At 46.2% G+C, this 22,579-nt stretch overlaps 1 protein-coding gene across 1 annotated transcript in view; it reads right to left on the reverse strand.

Moving 5' to 3' along the window:
• Nucleotides 1-16,244, reverse strand: part of grm3 (glutamate receptor, metabotropic 3) — a gene marked incomplete at both ends in the record, with an annotated part of 45,940 nt that extends 29,696 nt beyond the window's left edge. Inside the window, 4 exons of the mRNA XM_083654338.1 lie at nucleotides 4,083-4,710; nucleotides 5,787-6,056; nucleotides 13,907-14,050; nucleotides 15,927-16,244. Of these exons, the coding sequence (XP_083510464.1) occupies nucleotides 4,083-4,710; nucleotides 5,787-6,056; nucleotides 13,907-14,050; nucleotides 15,927-16,244 (1,360 nt within the window). The remainder of the gene's footprint in view (nucleotides 1-4,082; nucleotides 4,711-5,786; nucleotides 6,057-13,906; nucleotides 14,051-15,926) is intronic.
• Between the last annotated feature and the right edge of the window lie 6,335 nt (nucleotides 16,245-22,579).

Raw genomic sequence — 22,579 nt, forward strand, 5'->3', positions numbered from 1 at the left:
CTCTCCCTCTCTCCCTCTCTCCCCCTCACCTCTCCCCCTCTCTCTCCTACTCCCACTCTTCCTCCCTCTCCCCCTCTCTCCCACTCTTCCTCCCTCTCCCCCTCTCTCCCTCTCTCTCCTACTCCCACTCTTCCTCCCTCTCCCCCTCTCTCCCACTCTTCCTCCCTCTCCCCCTCTCTCCCCCCTCCCCTCTCTCCCACTCTTCCTCCCTCTCTCCCTCTCTCTCCTACTCCCACTCTTCCTCCCTCTCCCCCTCTCTCCCTCTCTCTCCTACTCCCACTCTTCCTCCCTCTCTCCCTCTCTCTCCTACTCCCACTCTTCCTCCCTCTCCCCCTCTCTCCCACTCTTCCTCCCTCTCCCCCTCTCTCCCCCTCCCCTCTCTCCCACTCTTCCTCCCTCTCCCCCTCTCTCCTACTCCCACTCTTCCTCCCTCTCCCCCTCTCTCCCTCTCGCTCCTACTTCCACTCTTCCTCCCTCTCCCCATCTCTCCCCCTCTCTCTCCTACTCTTCCTCCCTCTCTCCCTCTCTCTCCTACTCCCACTCTTCCTCCCTCTCTCCCTCTCTCTCCTACTCCCACTCTTCCTCCCTCTCTCCCTCTCTCTCCTACTCCCACTCTTCCTCCCTCTCTCCCTCTCTCCCCCTCTCTCCTACTCCCACTCTTCCTCCCTCTCTCCCTCGCTCTCCTACTCCCACTCTTCCTCCCTCTCTCTCTCCCTCTCCCCCTCTCTCCCACTCTTCCTTCCTCTCCCCCTCTCTCCCTCTCTCCCCCTCTCTCCCCCCTCCCCTCTCAGACAGCAGCGCTCCGAGCCCTTTTGATTTGTAGCAGAAATGAAGATGGGGAATTTCAAAGAGAACCTCTTCTTCTGCTGACGCATGCTGTCCCACTGCCTCGCTGCTGCTCCCTCCTTCCTTCCCATCATCGCTTCCTTAACCACTTTTTAACACAAGACACAGAGAAACTTGTCCATGTCTTTATATAGAGCCGGCTGGGCTACTCTAATGCTGCTTATACCGTGCCTCCCAAAAGCAGCAATTGCAAGACGATACAAAATGCTGCTGCCGGGGTTCTATAGGACAAACTTGACACACATTAGACCCGTTTTACGTTTTAGAATCAACTTTGAAGTCATTCTTTTTAAGCCTGATATCAGACTAAATCGTCATCTCGTTACACTCCCTTTCCATCTTCTAGTCTGACATTGCCCCCTGTCTAAACCGATTTCCATGAGGGGATTCCATTTTCCCTAACCAATCACTAGAGACCAGTGTCCGCCTGAATCTAACGTTAGTTATTCCAGTCGGGAGAAGACAAAAAACAAAAAACAACAAAAAACATCTCCCCTTTGCCTTCAAAGCAGAGGGTCTTTCGGATTTCAAAGTAAGTGGCTCTTTTAATCGATTTAGAACAGCCTCGATAGCAGCGTCTTTCTCGTCTATGGCATTGTTGTTATTACTCCTCGGCGCACTTGACAACTGCTTGACAACGGCGTTAGTCCCGCCCGTTGCGCTGTTTATTGATGCTGATTGGCTAATCGTTAGTCCTCCTCGGCACTCATTGGATAACTCATTCTTAAATTTAGACTGAGGAAATCTCTGTTGCATGTCACGATGCCAGATCAGAAGCAGCCAAAACTTGGAGTGGGCGGATTCAATAGGTCTCGACCAGGGTCAGAAATTAGCGGGGGTTCAGGGCAAAATATAAAATTGTGGTTGAGATGATAGGAAATGAAGATTTTTAACTGTGATTGTTTATGAACTTTTAGAAATGAGAAATAAATCACTGAATATTGGTCTGACTGTCGTGCAAAATAGAAGTGTACCGGAGCGAAAGTTGGAATGGCACCGATCACCCGCTCAGTACCGCTCAGTCCCGCTCCAGTTTCAATCACAACATGTTCGAAACAGAATGCATCGGTGCGTGGCTAATTGAGCCACATGTGAAATCTCCCAGCATGCATTGAGGGTAATACATTGACAAGAAATAGCAACCAAATCAGCCTAAATAGGCTAAGTGGTAGATAGAAATAATGTTTATGTTAGCACAACATGCAATTGTAGAACATTTCAATATTGGACAAAATCAAAATCAAAACACAACCCTATGTGAAACATGTATGTAATCCAGGTGTTATATATATCCCTTGCAGGTTCAACGTTATTTGGATGAGTGACAGCCTCTACTGTATTGCACTGTGATGTCCGCTCCAGCCTCCAATAAGACTTGGCTTACTTCATGTGCACGCCCACTATTTTCTTGCCAGCTGCTGCGAGACGAGAAGGAAGAGAAACGAGCATGCAGCCGACTCTGCTGATCTCATGTTATTTGTAGTGAGCAATGCCCATTGCCCAGGCGTTTAAACGCAAATTAAAACACCCTGGCCTTTTTATCTCTTTTATTCTTTTGAGCGGAGCGGTGAGTGCGAGCGGGTGAAATCTGTATCGAGCGGGGAGCGGTCTGGAGCGGAGCGGTCTGGAGTGGAGCGGTCTGGAGCGGAGCGGTCTTGAGCGCTGGAGCGGGTGGAAAGGACCGCTCTGGGAGCGAAGAGCGGTAATTATCACTGCTCCGCTCCGCTCACATGCTCTGGTCTAGGCCCAGACAACTTTTCTTGGTTTTTAAGACACTATACTGAGGCTCCTCCCTACATCACAGACTGTCTTTCATTTTATGTCACCCGGCGTTCCTTCGTGTCATCTATTCTCCAGCACGCAATGTCCCAAAAGATGCCACAAAGACATTGGGAGGTTTTGCTTTTAGTGTGTCTGCCCGGAGGCTATGGAACGCCTTGCCTCTGCATGTACATCAGAGAGGCTGGCTCAGTGGACATTTTTAAAAGACCCTTAAAAACATGATTTACTCTTCATCGCTGTCGTGTAGAAACCTTTGTATATCTCCAAAAAAGCATTTTTTTGACAAGGAAGAAAAAACATTTTAACATAGTGTAATAGTAATAATAACTTTAATAACCAGTAATATAACATCTCTGGCTGGTCCAAATTACTTGAACTTTCACAGGTTATTTTTGGGTATCGAGAAAATCAATTTATATATATAAAAAAAAAAGGTTTCTGCCCGGCAACTATGTCTTGCTTTTAATGAACACTTATTAATTTTTCCTTCTTATGTTCTTTCTTATTCTCCTTGTTTTTATTTATTTTTAATAGTTTGACTGTCTTTACTCTGTAAAGCACTTTGAGTTACATTTGTCTGAAAACGTGCTTTCTAAAGTTCTTATTATTTCTCTCTCTTGCCGCCTTTTCCCTTTCGCCCCAACTCTCTCTGCTCTGTTCACTGTCGTCTGTCTGTCTCTCCATCTCACCCACAAGTCTCCATTCCTCCACCTCTCTCTCTCCCCAGCGTCCCTCTTGTGCAAAGCTGCAGAGCGAGTGCTGTTTGTCACGGCCGTTTTGATGTCTGCTCCTGGTCACGCTTGGCGGAGGAATAAGCACCTCTAAACCTCTGTCAGTCCCTGATAAACAGCGGTTTATTTATAACGCCTCCTTTGTACGCCAGTCTGTCAGTCAAGCCAATCCTCTCGCTCTCCTCTCTGCCCGGGTCTACAGAGACCCCGCCGACAGACAGACAGGCAAGGCAGCCCTGCTATAGGAGAGCTATGATAACACACACACAATCTCATTAGGGCAGGAGAGAGGAAAATGGCCGACGGCTTAGCCGGAGCTGTCATTCCTCAAAGCAACTTTGTAGTGTCGTATCAATTACTCATGGGTAATGGGTGTCAATGGCAAGCGCGCGCTGACAATACATGGCAATTAAGCGGATTTGTCTCAGTACTTCTTATGTTTTGGCTGAGGAGCAGGACAACATGAGGCGACTGTTAACGAGGCGCTCCGCTCATATTCCTTTCTCTGTCTCGCTATCTTCCTCCTCTCATCCTCCAGCAGCAGCCGCTCCCCTCCACTCCTTCCTCCGCCTCGGAACACCTTGATGCTTTGAAAGTGACACAAGACTCTCTCCATCCTTTCCAAAGTCACTTAATTAACCCCCCTCCCTCTCTCTCTATTCCTTATCATCTCCTCTTCACTCCCTCCGCCCTCCTCCTCCTCTCCTCCTCCTCCTCTCTTACCTGTGAAGCTGACATTGAGGATGTAATCCTTGTAGAGTTTGCGTCCGTCTAAGGCCTTCATGCTGTCGCACAGCTTGGTGGTGTTGGAGCACAGGCTCCGCTGCATCTTGTGGAGGGCGAAGGCCATGGCGTACACCGCGTTCACCACAAACATGATCTTAGACTCGGGTTCGAAGGTGCCCTTGTCGATGGACAAGTCCTCGTCGCACGGCGGCAGGGAGAAAGACCCCGTCTCTCCTGACGCCGCGCCCCCTCCTCCGCCTGCTCCCGCACCACCCAAGGAGCACTGGAACCGCTGCTCCCAGAACTCCCGGTACCAGGGGTTCCGACGGTTTTTGCCCGGGTTCAGACCGAGGAAGTAGCGGTTGAATTCCGGCACGGGATTGGCCGACAGCTCCAGGGTGATGGCTCCTTCGGCGGTGACCTCGTTCCCCTTGACGATGCTCTCCTGCGCCCCCCAGCCGTCGCTGGCCACCCAGATGAAGGAGGTGTTGAGCCGGGCGGCGGCAGACAGCAGCTCCCTGGCGTCGTCGCTGCGCAGGAAGAGGACAGCCACACGGGCGTTGGGCTTCTGGAGGAGCTGACGGATCACAGCCTCATAGGACTTCTTAGCGTTAGAGCGCCCCACCTAGACACGGAGAGGAACTTTAATCGTTTAACACCTTCTTCATATATATATATTTTTTACAACAAATGCAGTTTGGTCGATATTAGCGAGTAGTTATTACTTCCATCCATTAGAAGAAATAAAGAAAATGTTCTGTACTTAATCTGCAATGTCACGCTTATGATCAGCTCCGTAGCAAATGAAAAGAATCATGTGACTGTGAAAGTACCCAGTATGAGTTCTTGGAGATAAGGGTACATTTTCTGGTCCATAACTGATAACAGCGCTGTAATATAAAGCTCATTTGGGTGTAAGACAAGATAAGATGTTGAAACAAACTTTTTTATGAGCTCACAAATTCAGTAGCCTATTCAGTGTGACTGGAGAAGCTCCAGGCTGTACATCAGCGTGACATTGTAAATTAGAGAATTGGTTTTCTGGTATCTGGCTTTGGGAAATGGTTGTTTGTGTTGCTAGATACAGATGAGACTAGAGTGTGTAAGGCCACAGAAATCAAAATATCTATTTTATATTCTATGCAGGCGTGTCAAACTCATTTTAGTTCACGGGCAACATAGGACCCAATTTGGTCTCACATGGGCCAGACAAAGAAAGGTAATGCATAATAACCTATAAACTACAACTACTAACTATTTTAATAACACGGTTTCACATAGGGTTATCTCAGCTACCATAGGCCTATCATATCAAATCTACTGTCTGTAACTGTGCATCCCAATTAATGGCAACTGTGCAATTATTCTCTATATTCAAGGCTAATGAAAATAGTTGACCATTTAGTGATGAATACAGAAAACATGAATAACAGTACTTAATATTGTAACTTGCTCCTGGAACCTGGTACCTCTTAGACTTCACAAGTGCATCAATTTTAGGTGTCAAATGCTGAGCTTGAAAAATTGGATTGAAGGATTTCTCAATGCAATTTGGACAGTTTGCAAAGTCATTCTGCATGCGGGCCTGATTGGACCCTTTGGCGGGCCGGTTCTGGAACCCCGGTTCTGACACCCCTGTTCTAATAGCCTCACAATTAGCATTATTCTGATCAACCAACACCACGCCTAATAAAGCCCTACCTTCTCCGAAGTGGCGATGCAAATGTTCCTCATGCGGGCTTCCTGCTCGAAGGCCTCTATGCCCGTCTCGCCATAGTCGCCCTCTGACGCCACGGTGGACACGTAGGTCCAGTTAAAGAGCCGCAGGATCTCGGCCATGGCCTTGGCCTGGTAGAAGTCGGGGGGCACGGTGCGGGCGAAGTAATCGTAGCGGGTCTTATCGCTGAGCTTGGCACTGGTCGACGCATAGCTGATCTGAGGGATTTGGAAGAGCCGGAGAAGATTGGCAACCTGGGGAGGAGAGATATGAACAGTGCGCTATTTCAAATCAAGTCATCTGCACAACAACATTTTAAAGGGTAAATTATGGATTGAGCAATTGATCACACTATTTGATCCAAATGGATTCATGTAGATGAGACATGTAGGAACACTGAATGCATGATGTATCATAATGGGGCGTGCCGGTAGCTCACTTGGTAGAACGTGTACCACAAAGGCTTAGTACTTTGCGTGGCCGGCCCGGGTTCTGACCCGTGGTCCTTTGCCGCATGTCATCCCCTCTCTCTCCCCACCTTTCCTGTCTGCCTACTGTCCTATATAATAAAGGCAAAATGCCAATTGCATTAGTTATTGTAATCACAATTTCCTGGAGGGACTGAATAAGACTGACTGGGAAAGATTCCTCAATGTCTGGCAAATATGCAGCCATTGTGTTGTTACCACGAGCTAGTTAGCAAGGAGAAAATACTCAGCGAGCCGGGTAGTGCCAGGCTGCAGACAACACTGCTCCCACTGCATCCAGCAAATCAGGAAGCCATGCGAACAGTGTCAAGAGGTATCAAATGAGCTACAGTATTATAACTGAAATGTTGTGTGATTGTAGGATGGTCCTCTCTATACCAGAGGAGACATATTGTCAAGACATAGTAAATATAGCACGAGATCTATTTTTTTTATATTACAGTAGATGTCCTCAGGGTGCACTCAGAGCTTGGTTCAAGCAGCGTTCTCCTTCCATGCACCTTCGGCATGGAATGAGCTGCAACATAGCATTACCTTAGAAGCACTCCCTTCTTTCAATACAAACTGCCCTGAAGGACAACTTTGACTTGATGGACTGTGTTACAGATATCAATGCTATGGCCTCGTTCTTTACTGTTTCACTTGTGCAGCTTTTATGTATTGTATGTGTTCTACCATGTGAGACGGTTTTATTTAAACACATACTTTTGGGTTTCCCTTGACTCCATTGGAGAGCAGCACTCATCACGTACAGTAGCGCCCTATCCACCTTATTTTTGAATGCCCCACTGTAAAAAATAATTGTGCGTACAAGGTCCGGTTTAACGTGACTATTGCTGCAGCTTGCCATTTCCTAAAGTATTCTACTTGATTTGAAAAGATGGCTGCCTACACTCAGTCTCTTGTACCCTGGCTGAATTGAACATAACTTGGTCAATAAGTATGTAACATACAAAATAAAACAACCCGTAATATCTTAATTTTATGTAGAATGCAGAGGACATGTAACTGTTTAGTTAAACTTGCATTCCAGGAATATTGTGCTCTTAAGATGACGTTAGTGGCTCGAGTCTGTTTCGTCCTGGAACCCACACGCTTTGCGGTGGTGGTTTTAGCGTAACCTATGTGCGATTCGAGGCGTAAAGTATGTGCGTTTTAGCGTAACTTATGTGGGATTCGAGGCGTAACCTATGTGGGGTTTGGCGTAACCTATGTGCGATTCGAAATAACGTATCCGAGATAAAAAACGTTATGAATAGCCACGTTATAAACAACAAACTAACGCCGGTGATCCGTATGGAAACAGTGTTACTCGAAATGGTTAATATTGGCCACAGCAGGCGATTACCCATAAATGCACTGCGCTCTTAAAGGGATATTTATCGACGAGATTTTTGCCAAGCTGGACCTGATTAGTGATTTGCTCCGTTCGCCCAGACGGGTGTCAAGCTGTCAGCAACAAGGCTGGGAGGATCACACCGGAAGAAGCACCCATCAGCAGATCAGGCAAAAATGGCCGCCAAAAATAAGGTGGATAGGACGAATCAGCGTGACGTCACAACCACCCAGAAATGCGAAACCTCGCGGCAGTTAACTAGTACGAGTTGTGCCCAACAAACATTAATATCTCAAAAACTATACATCACATCGCTTATATTTTGACAATCTGAGTGAGAGCAGAATTAGCTCAAGAGTTTCATGTATAATATAATGCATGTCGTGTTAAAGTTGTGTGAACTGTCGCAGTTTTTAAAATGTAAACAGGGTTGAACCAGGGAGGTTCCTCCATATATAACCCCCCCCCCCCCCCCCATTAAAAACATGCAGAAGATCAGATCGTCATCGTCATCCGACCAGTGACGACAACATCCGAAGTCGGTCCCCGTGCGCTGTACGAGAAAGCGACCACTGCTCCTGGCCTGCCCCCCGGAGGAAAGGACAAAGCCAGGATGGGTTAAATGCAGAGGACAAATTTCACCGGCCGCCGTCAGCATGTGTGTGTTTGTGGCCCTCCGTGCATGTGTTGATGTGTAACCGTGTGACAATAAAAGACGGGCTTGTCCGTCTGAAATCGTTTTTTTAGGGTCAGCCGGCTAGGGTCAGACACTCAAGCTCAGGCTCCATAGGGTCCAATTGCCGTTTCCACCCAGTAACGCGGTTTGTTTACCAAAATGCTGCTCGGCTGATCCCTCGTATAGGACAACATTTTCATCCGAATCGAGAATCGATAATTGCAAAACATAGGAAAATAAGGCCAAGGCTGAAAATAACTGGAATCCTTTAATAACAGTTAATTGTGTTCCACAAATGAAAGATTAGAACATACTATTTTGAACATTTGCTGCTGATAGGAATTGTGTCATAGATAATGTGATTATTTACAGATAAAGTGCAGCATACATGCACATTGAGAAGCACAAAATAGCACACACACACACACACACGCGCCGTGTGTACGCACGGGCGCACACACGCACGCACGCGCACACACACACACACACACACACACACACACACACACACACACACACACACACACACACACACACACACACACCCAACACACTAGAGACAGAAGTTCAATAAATCACTGACTCATGCATTAGTGATGGACATCTGGGGTCTACTGGTATCTCCATATAATATTCTCTTTTACTGCTGATTAGCTTTGGTCACGTTCTCCTCATTATAATTTTGGTCACAAACACAAACAGTGCAAATATGTACAAAAAATACTACACACACTCATGTTCACGAGCACACCTAGACACACCAATACACACATACGGAGGTGCATGCCACGCACGCACGCACGCACGCACGCACACACGCACGCACACACACACACACACACACACTGCACATGCATTCTGTTTTGGGTTCAGTTTAATGCTGGAGACTGAAGGCATGTCTATATTTCATTTACAGCCCAGCTGATGAGCTGTTTTGACAACATGTCAGAATCTCATTAGACTATAATCTAGAAGATTCTAAAACACATACAGTCACACACACACACACACACATGCGCGCACACACACACACACACACACACACACACACACACACACACACATGGATGCTTGTAGCATTTCAGGTTGGTTTATGGCAGTTTACTTAAATGTCAGGGGAGGTCTGCAGGGACAGGACGGGGTTTACTCTTAGCTACAGCTAGCTTAGAGAGCTGTCTGCAGGGACAGGATGGGGTTTACTCTTAGCTACAGCTAGCTTAGAGAGCTGTCTGCAGGGACAGGACCGGGTTTACTCTTAGCTACAGCTAGCTTAGAGAGCTGTCTGCAGTAAGGTGACCAGATTTCCCAAATGAAAATCGGGGACATTTTGTGGTCTGCTAGGGGGGCCCAGGGAGGGCTGTGCCCCCCCGGCTTTTAGAAAATTGTGTACATTTTACAGTAAAATGCATAAATCTGGTGCACTTTGAGAGCAAAAGTAAGAGGCTAGATCTATGAAGAACTTTGTGATTTTGAAACAATTGAAAAAGAAGTAAAGTTTACAATGGTTACTAGTTATCTGGCACATTTTACCACAAATTAGACAGCCTAGGTATGGGAAATAGGCTACTGGTGTATTGTGTAGAGTGCAGGAACATAGAGAGGGACAACTTCTCTCTTTGACCTCACCAACTGGTGGATAATTTATTTCCACAAAACAAAAACATTACAGTAGTGATTTATTACCTCAGTAAACACTTTCCTTGAGTTTAGGGTGTCGCTCACCAGTTTCAAGTATTCAATGGCCACATGACCATATTAACTGCTAATTTAATATTAAATGCTGACAAAATTATTTAAAAAATCATGTTAATACTAAAAGGCAATTTTAATGATTAAAATTGTAATCTAGAGATAAATATGACCTATTGTGTTAATTTAAACCAGGGGTTATCAAAGTTTTGATGGCTGAAGGCCAATTTAGGGAACAGTAGGCTAATGACTAGATAACAATGATCCATCACCAATCATGTTAAAAATTGACATTTTTTTCAATGGAGTTTGGTGTAAATAAAAACGTTACTGACTTCTCTGCAAAAAGTTTTGAGTTAGTTACTGCACTTACTTACCAGATAGTTTTACTGTACTTTTAACTATTCAAAACAACTGGGATGGATAACCCGCAGAATGGGGTCCGGGAAACAAGGACGGTAGCAAAAGCAGCAAGCAGATGCCGCCTCTCGTTCGCCACCTCTGGGGCTTCGGTTGCGGGCGGCTGGGTCCTGGGAAAACCACGCACGGGCAGAGGGAGAATATCTACTCTGTGATCTACTCTGTCACACACAGGCAGCACTTTGCACAACGTGCACAACGACAGGCTTTTGTGGTGCCGCAAATGCTCTGTTATCGAAGTTTCTTGCCAGTATTATTATTTGACTTTGTGGCCAAAATCGGGGACATTTTCGGGGACAGCTCCAGCCGGGGACAGAGCACCGAAATCGGGGACTGTCCCCGAAAATCGGGGACGTCTGGTCACCCTAGTCTGCAGGGACAGGACGGGGTTTACTCTTAGCTACAGCTAGCTTAGAGAGCTGTCTGCATGGACAGGACGGGGTTTACTCTTAGCTACAGCTAGCTTAGAGAGCTGTCTGCAGGGACAGGACGGGGTTTACTCTTAGCTACAACTAGCTTAGAGAGCTGTCTGCAGGGACATGACAGGGTTTACTCTTAGCTACAGCTAGCTTAGAGAGCTATCTGCAGGGACAGGATGGGGTTTACTCTTAGCTACAGCTAGCTAAGAGAGCTGTCTACAGGGACAGGACGGGGTTTACTCTTAGCTACAGCTAGCTTAGAGAGCTGTCTGCAGGGACAGGGCCCGGGTTTACTCTTAGCTACAGCTAGCTTAGAGAGCTGTCTGCAGGGACAGGACGGGGTTTACTCTTAGCTAAAGCTAGCTAAGAGAGCTGTCTGCAGGGACCGGGTTTACTCTTAGCTACAGCTAGCTAAGAGAGCTGTCTGCAGGGACATGACAGGGTTTACTCTTAGCTACAGCTAACTTAGAGAGCTGTCTGCAGGGACAGGGCCAGGTTTACTCTTAGCTAAAGCTAGCTAAGAGAGCTGTCTGCAGGGACCAGGTTTACTCTTAGCTACAGCTAGCTTAGAGAGCTGTCTGCAGGGACAGGACGGGGTTTACTCTTAGTGGACGCTGGTCCCTTCCTGCGAGAGAAAGGGGGTGCACAGAATATGATGTATGATGGAAAGAATATGAGAGAGGGGTAGAAAAACATGAAAAGGAAGGAAGAAAAAATGGTGCAGTGGAGGGGTGCTGTCTTTTCTGCTTCTAATGCCAGTCACACACACACGCACACTCGCACGCGCGCGCGCACACACACACACACACACACACACACACACACACACACACACACACACACACACACACACACACACACACAAACGATGGGAGAAACGGTGCCTGCTATGTAAATGCCTGCAAGGCACTGGAGTTTAGTTGTGCATGGTTAAACATAAAATAATTCCCAATTACTTCACTTGGAAGCAGCAGAGAGGCTGCCCAAGTCTACAGAGGCAGGAAGGAAGGAGCAGCTTCCCTGGCAGGAGAATCAGAAAGGAAACCACAGTCTGTGACATCAGACAGAGTCACACACAGGGTCTCTGAAACAGCGCTACCGCCAGGCAGGACGGGTTAACACAGCAGCAACTGCAACTAGGACCAGCAAGAATGAGCCAGGGAGGAGGAAGAGGAGGAGGAGGAAGAGGAGGAGGAGGAGGGAGCTGAGGTCAGCGTACAATGAGCTCTCCCCTCAGAGCCAAGGAGCAGCGCCTCTGAATCCATATGGAAGGAGGGGGGGAACGAGGGAGGGAGAGATGAGACGTAAGAGGACAAAAATTTGAGGGACAGAAAAGATAATAAAATGTGAGAAAGAGAAGAGAGGGTGAGATAAAAGACAGAGAGAAAGACAGAGAGAGAGAGAGACAGACAGAGAGGGAAAGAGAGACATAGAGAGAGTTGCAGAGAGAGAGAGAGTTGCAGAGAGAGAGAGACATAAGAGAGAGAGTTGCAGAGAGAGAGAGACGAGAGAGAGAGAGAGAGTTGCAGAGATTAGGGATTTGAGGACTGATAGGAGGAGGCTTTTGTGCAGTCACAGAGGAGTAAGGGAGAAGGCGGGAGAAGGAGGTTTTATGCTAAACTATGCAAATGACCAAGCTCTGTGACAAGAGCTAACGGAGAGCCAAGGAAACACACAATACCACACCCATTGAACTTAACTCACAGAAACACAAACTACACACACACACACACACACACACACACACACACACACACACACATGCCATCTAACTGGGAGTGAACTTATGCACATTGGGTCACAGGAATGGCACGTGGATGAGAATGAGAAGAAGCTGAGAGTTTGAGGAGGAGGAGGATGTTGAAATGTGTGTGTGTGTGTGTGTGTGTAAATAGACCTTCCTATCTGTCTGTCTAGTCTGGTAAAACCATCTTGATAACCTGACCACACACTCTGTTTGGCTCTACGGTTCAGTCTGGGCTTACAGCCACCCACATCCATTTCAGTGGGCGGGAGTACTTGCCTTGACAGACAACTCGTTCAGCCAATCAGCATCGCCAAATCCGATCCAAATCCACTAGGAAGAACGGCGATGCATATCGTGCATTCCTTTATAACTGGGAACTGGTAATCTTACCGGTTCAAAGTTCATGAGCTGGGGCGTGACGTCACTAGAGCTGGTATTTCCCATTCCAAACTCGTAGGAGCCTCAGCAGCCCCGACCTCAAAAATCCAAGATGGCTGATCGGCGCAACAACAGTAGTTATAATCGTATAAATGCTATTTAGCACTTCTGTCTTGTTTGTTTGTTCATTAAATCAGCTGTACACACAGCACGGCCTACTTCTATCTGTGTGGACATGAGGCTGCAGTGTTCGTATGCGTAAAATGCCACGAAATGCCTTGTTATCAACTCTTATTGCTAACAATGGTTAGCCTGGCTAGCGAGTGGATCTGACCAGTGAACAGTGAACTTCCCAGCTCAACTTTTCTGCAAATGGAACGCTAACAAAACGGATGTGACGTAATTTAGCCTCCACATCCCAGTTCTTTTGCGATAAAGGAACGCACGATTACTCTTGTTCTTGTCACCAGCCGTGACAAGTGACAATGGCTGCTATTGTTTTCACCTTGTGAGTCTGTGTGTGTGCATGTGCATGCGTGTGCGCGAGCGCGCATGTGTGTGTTTGTGTGTGTGTGTGTGCGCGCGTGCACACAGAAGCTGTTTGAGTACTTTGCCAGGTGGTTATATGTCTGTGTCTGTCTGTCTGTGGACAGATCCTGTGAACGCAATAGTGTCAAACCTGTGCAAGATGCCGTCACAACACTTTACAGGTGTGTAGATGTCGTCATGACACTTTACAGGTGTGTAGTTGACATCAAAATAAAGCCCAAGTTTGAAAATTGGTGTGATCCGAGCAAGGGGGCCAGGGCCCCCAGTTGCTCCTCCAACCTTACGCCCCTGGCCCACATTCGTTATAAGTCGGGAAACGTCGCGGCTGGTGTGAAACAGAATGTGGGGTCATGTGATCAGGGTGGTTTTACCAGGCTAGTCTGTCTGTCTGTTGTGTGTTACCTGTATGGAGACGCTGCTGTAGGAGCCTCCGATGACTGCGGCGATGGCGAGCGGGCTGTCGTCCTGCAGAGCGTAGGATCCGTCCGGACAGATGAACTCTGTGTCGTCCACCTTGGTGAGGGACGCTCTTACAAACTCCAGAGCCTGCAGGAACACAACCACAGAGATATGACGCTACAGGCCTACACCATACTGTTCACCATATGGTCTGTGTTCCTTATATGTCCTTAATCACCCTCTGAATCACATGCTTTGTATGAAATATAGCACATAAAAAAGATTGATTCGTACTTTTATATAATATACTGTCTTGATCTTTGTGAAGAGACCATCAAAAGCCCACTCCTTTGCACAAAGGCTTCTTAAATGCTTTTAGCAGAGGATCCAGATGACAGATTCACTCTCCTGCTGGGACCAAGGCACATTCAAACATAGTGCCAGTCTGAGGACATACTGTGGCAATAAGCCTGCAATACGTCCTGCAAACCAAAGCGAAGCTCAAGAAACCAAATGCTATCAGTCAAGAAACCAAATGCTATCAGTCCAAATGCTCTCAGTCCAAATGCTATCAGTCCAAATGCTATCAGTCAAAGATACAATGCCTTGTGAACGGAACATGTAGGATTCCTACAATTATTATGAACATTTCCTAAAGGAAGGTACTCTTTTTCAATACTAGTGCAGTGCCCGTTCAAAACATGTCTGTTCGGAAAGGGCCGATAGCTTGGCCTCCGGTATTGCTGCTTGCAGCTTTCTCAAGAACCGCTCATCCGAACAACTTCACACGTGACACTGCACTGCGGTGCATATATATACAACAGTTAGTTCCGGCCGGGCAATTTGATTGGACAAGAGGGATCCTACCAGTGCCAATATTTCATGATAATGCACTGGCGCTTCACTGTGTGTAGATCACTCCGCTTCACAGCTGCCCTAATCAACAAAACGCTTCACAGCTGTAGAGTAGACAGTAGTAAAGTAGACAGCCTGCAGTTAATTAGGCTGATTAGGCTACATTTTCGGCAAAGCAGAAAGCTGAGGGAACTATTTTTGTTGGCGGAGGAATAAATAGAGAAATCATATATTTTCTCAGCTTTTTGTCATTTTTTTAATCAGCTTTGTTTAATAGAACTGTTGTATAAAAGCAATATCACACTAGAGGTCGTGCTGTTGTTGTCTAATATATGATATTAGCCAACAACCGCACTCCCTCTTGTGTGATATTGCTTAAATATATATATATATATACCGGTATATATATATTAATTGTAATTGTAATTTTATTCAGTCATTATATGTATAACAAAATCACAGTATAAACAAAGTCAACAAGTCTGGTGTGCGGACCATTATTTTTTCACTGTGAGTATCCTCTTTGATCCAGCACCCAGGCCCAGTGTGGCCAACCTTTGGATGTGCGTGTCCCTGTCTACCTTTTACAACCAGAGACTGAACAGGCTCAAGCAGAAGCAAAATGCTTACTGTATATTATGCCTGACCTAATTTCTAATTAATTAAGCTCTCTTCCAAAATGAAAGAAAAACAACAACAGAAAAGTAATTTACAACACAGAAAAAGGTTAAACAGCATCAGAAAATTCATTCACACTTATAACGCTCAAAAATACGCATTTTTTTTTATAAATATTTATATATACTGTATATATATATATATATATTATATATATATATATATACATACACACACACACATACACACACACACACACACACACACACACACACACACACACACACACACACACACAAGCAAAGTAATTGCATTACTCTTCCCCTTGTATGAATTGCTAAATTCACAATGATACATCACATGCTACTCAATAGATAGAGAATTGGTTTCTGCTATAAAGTGGATCACAGGTGGCTCATTTCATTCATTCATTCATTCACATTCATTGATGAGGACAATGTATTTTAAAACTGTGCTGAATCATGTGCTATTGACAAACATGCAGAGTACTTATATGCAGTGCGACTGCAAGACCATAATGCTCACCCACCTGCTCCAGTGCGTAGGTATCTCTGGAGCAGGTGTCCAGGATGTGGACGCCGAGGGAGACCCCGGGCAGCAGAGTGCGGTCCGTATTGATCTTGTCTATAGCAAACAGCATGGCCTCCAGCCTCTGGATCCCTCTGTCTTCGTTCACACGCCCACACTCCTCCATCCCGCCGCCTTTCTCATGCACCGGGAACAGGCCGCCGAGCACCAGGTCGCCCTCGATGCGGATCTCCCGGCGGGAGATGGTAGGGGGGTCTCCAGAGAGCAGGACACCCCGACACATCATGACCAGGACGAGAGCAGGGGCGCGGGCCATCATGGTGGGGCTCGGGCGGGGAGGGCGAAGGCTGTCAAAAGTGATGGAAGAGGCTTGACAGAGAGCCAGATAGAGGGAGGTTGAGGGGGTTGGAAGGGCTGCAGGGTGGAGGAGGGTTAGGGGTGAGGGGTTATGGGTGCGGCGTGTGGTGGGGTCGAGGCTTGTGAGCGGAGCAGCAGTGGCCGGAGATGCTGGGTCTGTTTTGGGGCCATGAAACAGTCAGGCAGTGCTGGACCGGGCCACACATGGAGGAGCACACCATTTGGATATCAGTCCTGCTAGGAGAGAGGAGAGGAGAGGAGTGGGGAGGGGAGGGGAGGGGAGGAAAGGAGAGAAGGGAGGGGAGGATATAAGAGGGGAGGAGAGGAGAGAAGGGAGGGGAGGATATAAGAGGGGAGGAGAGGAGAGAAGGGAGGGGAGGATATAAGAGGAGAGGGGAGGAGCGGAGAGGAGAGGAGAGAGGGTGAAACTGTATCTCAAGTCAATCTCCTGTATGTGCCACAGGACAAACTACTATGCTGGCAGGAGTAACAGAATGAAATACTTGCCTAAGTGTTATGATCAAGTGTGGAGGGAGCCAAGCAGACCTTAACTGGAGTTTGGGGGCATTGTTAACAAGGGCTCAAAGTAATTTCTGCTTCAAGGCCAAAGCCAGGCCAAAACTAAAGCCAGGACATGACTAAAGCCAGGCCAAGACTAAAGCCAGGACATGACTAAAGTCAGGTCATGACTAAAGCCAGGACATGACTAAAACCAGGCCATGACTAAAGCCAGGTCATGACTAAAGTCAGGACGTGACTAAAGCCAGGACATGACGCCAGGTCATGACTAAAGTCAGGACATGACTAAAGCCAGGCCATGACTAAAGTCAGGACATGACTAAAGCCAGGACGTGACTAAAGCCAGGACGTGACTAAAGCCAGGACGTGACTAAAGCCAGGACGTGACTAAAGCCAGGCCATGACTAAAGTCAGGACACGACTAAAGTCAGGACATGACTAAAGTCAGGAAATGCCTAAAGCCAGGACATGACTAAAGTCAGGTCATGACTAAAGCAAGGACATGACTAAAGCCAGGACATGACTAAAGTCAGGCCATGACTAAAGTCAGGTCATGACTAAAGCCAGGACATGACTAAAGCCAGGACATGATTAAAGCCAGGACACGACTAAAGTCAGGACATGACTAAAGCCAGGCCATGACTAAAGTCAGGACATGACTAAAGCCAGGACGTGACTAAAGCCAGGACGTGACTAAAGCCAGGACGTGACTAAAGCCAGGACGTGACTAAAGCCAGGCCATGACTAAAGTCAGGACATGACTAAAGTCAGGACATGACTAAAGTCAGGAAATGCCTAAAGCCAGGACATGACTAAAGTCAGGTCATGACTAAAGCAAGGACATGACTAAAGCCAGGACATGACTAAAGTCAGGCCATGACTAAAGTCAGGTCATGACTAAAGCCAGGACATGACTAAAGCCAGGACATGATTAAAGCCAGGACACGACTAAAGCCAGGACATGACTAAAGCCAGGTCATGACTAAAGCCAGGACATGACTAAAGCCAGGCCATGACTAAAGCCAGGACATGACTAAAGTCAGGCCATGACTAAAGCCAGGTCATGACTAAAGCCAGGACATGACCAAAGCCAGGACATGACTAAAGCCAGGTCATGACTAAAGCCAGGACGTGACTAAAGCCAGGCCATGACTACATTACGTCATTTGGCTTTTATCCAAAGCGACTTACAATAACACATTTTTGTCAGCAATACAGCAATCAACTATGCAACACAGTCTATGACAACTACAACTTCTGAAGGAACAGTGGTACACGTTTAGTTTAGGTTAGTAGTTTTGTTTTGTTTTTTTAAGAGAGAAAGAAGTTAGTTCAAGAAGGGCCCAGATGGAGCCTGAAAAGGTGTGTCTTTAGTCTTTTCCGAAAGATCGGCAGTGATTCGGCCATCCTGACCGAAGGTGGAAGCTCGTTGGTGCCAGGGACGAGAAGAGTCGCGAACGGGATGAGCGACTTTTGAGCCCCCGTAGTGGAGGTGGGGCGAGGCGTCCTGCACTGGTGGAGGAGCGGAGGGAACGGTGAGAGATTTGTTACTCCACTATACGGCACTCCCCCCCTTTGCAATCATTTATTTTTATCTCACTTTTATACTGTTTTATGTTGGAATTTCACCGTTTTCACCTTGTCCCCAAAACAGAGTTTTGATGTTTGGTTTTGTAATTCTCCAGAAAAAGAATCACATTATTTTTAGCATGTATTACTATGAACACAGTTGAATCAATGATTTCCTCTCAAATTATTTAAATTAAGTACAATTTCTGACTTGTTTTAATACAACGTATGTCCCTTGATATTGCTGCCATTGCCAGAAATTGCAGACAATTTGCAAAGTTACAAAGTTTTGTTTTAGTTTTAGTTTTTGTGTGTGATCATGTGACACTGTAGTGACACTGGAGGTCATGGCTGCCAAGGAGGAAGCCAGAACTTTTGATAAGCAGAAATGTTTCCCCATTTAAACCTCTGAGTGAGAGAATATTTTTATTCATTTTTCTTTCTGATTTCCCCCCATTTTCTCCCCAATTGTCCTTGACCAATTCCCGCTGCTGCCCCGGTTGCTACCCCCTCTGCCGATCTGGGGAGAGCCGTAGACACACACATACTTCCTCCGATACATGTTTAGTTGCCAGCCGCTTCTTTTCACCTGACGGCATTACCAAATAAGGTGTAGTTTGTAATCTCTTGGTAAATTGATAGCTGCTCTGAAGGGGATGTTAGCAAGTTCAACCAGTAGCTAGCAGTTAGCTGAAAATTAAGAACATTTAATTACCATCAGCGCCATTAACATCATCAAATTTGGCGAGCAAATTCCATTAAAAAAATTACAAGAAGTATGTTTACAGCCATGTTCAGGTGATGATAAAAAACACAAAAAAAACACAGGGAAGGCCAAGCCCATCTTTATTGTCACAAACACCACACACCGCATGCACACACGTGTCGGTGGCAGCGGCACACAAACACACACACACACACACACACACACACACACACACACATGGTGAGTGGTGCGGTGAAATATAGTCTCTGCTTTTAACCCATCCTCCAGGGGGCAGCCAGGAGCAGTGGGCAGCTTTCTTTAATGTCCAGCGCCTGGGGAATGATTCCTGATAAATTACAATAAAGCTTAGGTAGATAATTGAAGGTTTTATGACATTTTATTTTTCAGAAATTGAAGTACCCAAAAGTGCCCGAAATCAAATAATCACCCATACTGTATACGTGTGTGTGTGTGTGTGTGTGTGTGTGTGTGTGTGTGTGTGTGTGTGTGTGTGTGTGTGTGTGTCTATGTGTGTGTGTGTGCACACGTGCATGCGTTATCCTATTTACTTGCCCGACGCTAACACACAGAGCATTTTAGTATGACAGAAGCTATTTATAATTCCTTCATCAGCTCTTATCTCTTTAACAGCAGAGATAACCTGGAATGTTTCAATAAACAATACATGCAATCTCACATATACAAATGTTTATTCAGTGTGATATCCATGCAAATGTAATCAGATATGCTCTAAATAGAATTTCCCCACATTTTCTCCCTTAACGCCTTGGTGGACTGGTGGCTTCAGATGTTTGAGGTGTGGAGACTGTTCAGATGTTGGAGGCGTGGAGACTGTTCAGATGTTGGAGGTGTGGAGACTGTTCAGATGTTGGAGGTGTGGAGACTGTTCAGATGTTGGAGGTGTGGAGACTGTTCAGATGTTTGAGGTGTGGAGACTGTTCAGATGTTTGAGGTGTGGAGACTGTTCAGATGTTTGAGGTGTGGAGACTGTTCAGATGTTTGAGGTGTGGAGACTGTTCAGATGTTGGAGGTGTGGAGACTGTTCAGATGTTTGAGGTGTGGAGACTGTTCAGATGTTGGAGGTGTGGAGACTGTTCAGATGTTTGAGGTGTGGAGACTGTTCAGATGTTGGAGGTGTGGAGACTGTTCAGATGTTGGAGGTGTGGAGACTGTTCAGATGTTGGAGGTGTGGAGACTGTTCAGATGTTGGAGGTGTGGAGACTGTTCAGATGTTGGCAGGGCCGCGGGAAGTACACAAGCTTATTCAAACGCGAACCTGTGTTCAGCAGGATAATCTCAGTGTTTCCCATACATAAAGGAATTTGTGGCGGGCCGCCACAATAATATTTTGACCGCCACAATAAGATGTTGACCCAAAAAAAAAAAAAAAAAAAAAAACTTTTTACAGTGCACCTGAACGCAACATGCAAGATATCCGCTGAATAAGTGTCCAATAAATGTTCATGTCATTCTGGCCAATACTTCTGTTATAGCATTTCAGTCTGGAATATGGAATATCTTTCAATAATCTATGATTTAGCTGCTAAATTGTCAAATACAGCCATCTGCTCGCTACCCAGGCACTTATGTATGTACTTAACCTAACTAACTTAACCTAACTAACTATCCGGTGTGCACAACACTGTCAGCCTAAACTCCGGCTGACACCCCAAAAACCTACAATCCGCTACAGAAAAATGTATATTGTTTGTTTATTAACTGGCCCCTCGCCTTCTATCATTTCACGAAAGTGGCAAAGCAAGTTGAGTATCCCTGACCTATAGGGAGAAATTTAGTTTGACATTGTAAACCCACAGCACAGTAATGATGACATGTTCTTCATAGATCTAGCCTTTTAATTTTGCTCTTAAGCTTTCTCAAAGTACACCAAATTCATGCATTTTACTTTAAAATGTTTAAAAAAATCTCGCGGGGGGCATGCCCCCGCACCCCCCTAGGGGGTCTGCGGTCCCCCACCACAAATACTCAAAATCCTGTGGGAAACACTGAATCTTCACACGTGAGGTCCACTTATTCGTGTTTGAATAAGCTTGCGTTAACCACAGACCCAATGTTAAGCATCACGCCAAAAACCCATTCAAAAATCCCATAGGCAGAAACAGTGACTTCCGGGACTTCCGCGTTGCGACTACAAAAATACGTCATCCATGCAGTACTCTATTGTGAATGAAAGTTTATGAGAAAAATGTTGCTCTTACTTTCGTCCTGACCCCGCCTCCTCTCTCTCTCTCCCTCCCTGTGTATTTCTTTAATGCAAAGTCAGTCAAACTCTGAGTCGGAAATAGTTATATATGATAACCCCCCCGACCGCCCCCCGCCCCCGGTCTCCCATGCAATCTCTCCAGTCCTCAGGAGAGATGAGACAGAAGCTGGAGGTTGACGTTTTGACTATGAAAATCAATCTAGACCACATAGCAAGCTTGTAGTGAAAACTCTCTTTATTGCTGGCATGTCCTCCAACCCTGTGTGTGTGTGTGTGTGTGTGTGTGTGTGTGTGTGTGTGTGTGTGTGAGAGAGAGAGAGGGAGAGAGAGAGAGAGAGAAAGGAGAGAGAGAGAGAGAGAGAGAGAGAGAGAGAGAGAGAGAGAGAGAGAGAGAGAGAGGGAGCCCTCTCTTTGGTGGGCAGGTAGGAGGATGAAAGCATCTTTTAGATGCAGGCAGCTAAGATTTTTCTGCAGGCGGCTTTACCACCTCGCTTTGTAATATCACACGCACGCACGCACACACACACACAGACACACACACACACACACACACACACATACAAACAAACACACACACACACATACACACACACGCACGCACACGCACACACACACACACACACACACACACACACACACGCACATACAAACACACACACACACACACCTCTGCAGCTCTCAGGGGTTAACCTCATAGCGGACTGTCTATGTCTTATCTCCCTTTCCTATCTACCAGCAGAAAGCTGAATTCAGGAAACAGACCTACAGTATAGAGACACTGCATGAAATAGGCCACGCCCATCACGGGGGAAAGCTCTCCATTCACTCCCATACAACAGCGTCATTTTCCTTGAATTAACCATAGCTAAAAGCTGTTGTGTGGTGGGCTGCACAGACAACAATTGTTTTTTTGTTTTGTTTTTGTACTCCCGAGCAAAACAAGGAAGCCATTGAGAATTGGCGAGAAGAAAAATGTGGATCTAGCTGTCAAGGAAGTAAGTTGGAGTGTTCATCTTCCGTATATATGATCTTTGTGTGCAACACGTGACATAGAGACACTGCATGAAATAGGCCACACCCATCACGGGGGAAATAGCTCCGTTCACTCCCATAGACCAGCATAATTTTCGTTGAATTAAACATAGCTAAAAGCTGTTGTGTGGTGGGGCTGCGCACACAACAAATGTAAAAAATCACCAATTTAAGTTTTTTTGTACTCCCGAGCAAAACAAGGAAGCCATTGAGAAGAAAAATGTGG

This window comes from Poromitra crassiceps (assembly GCF_964638095.1).
Source record: "Poromitra crassiceps genome assembly, chromosome: 18".
NCBI lineage: Eukaryota > Metazoa > Chordata > Actinopteri > Beryciformes > Melamphaidae > Poromitra > Poromitra crassiceps.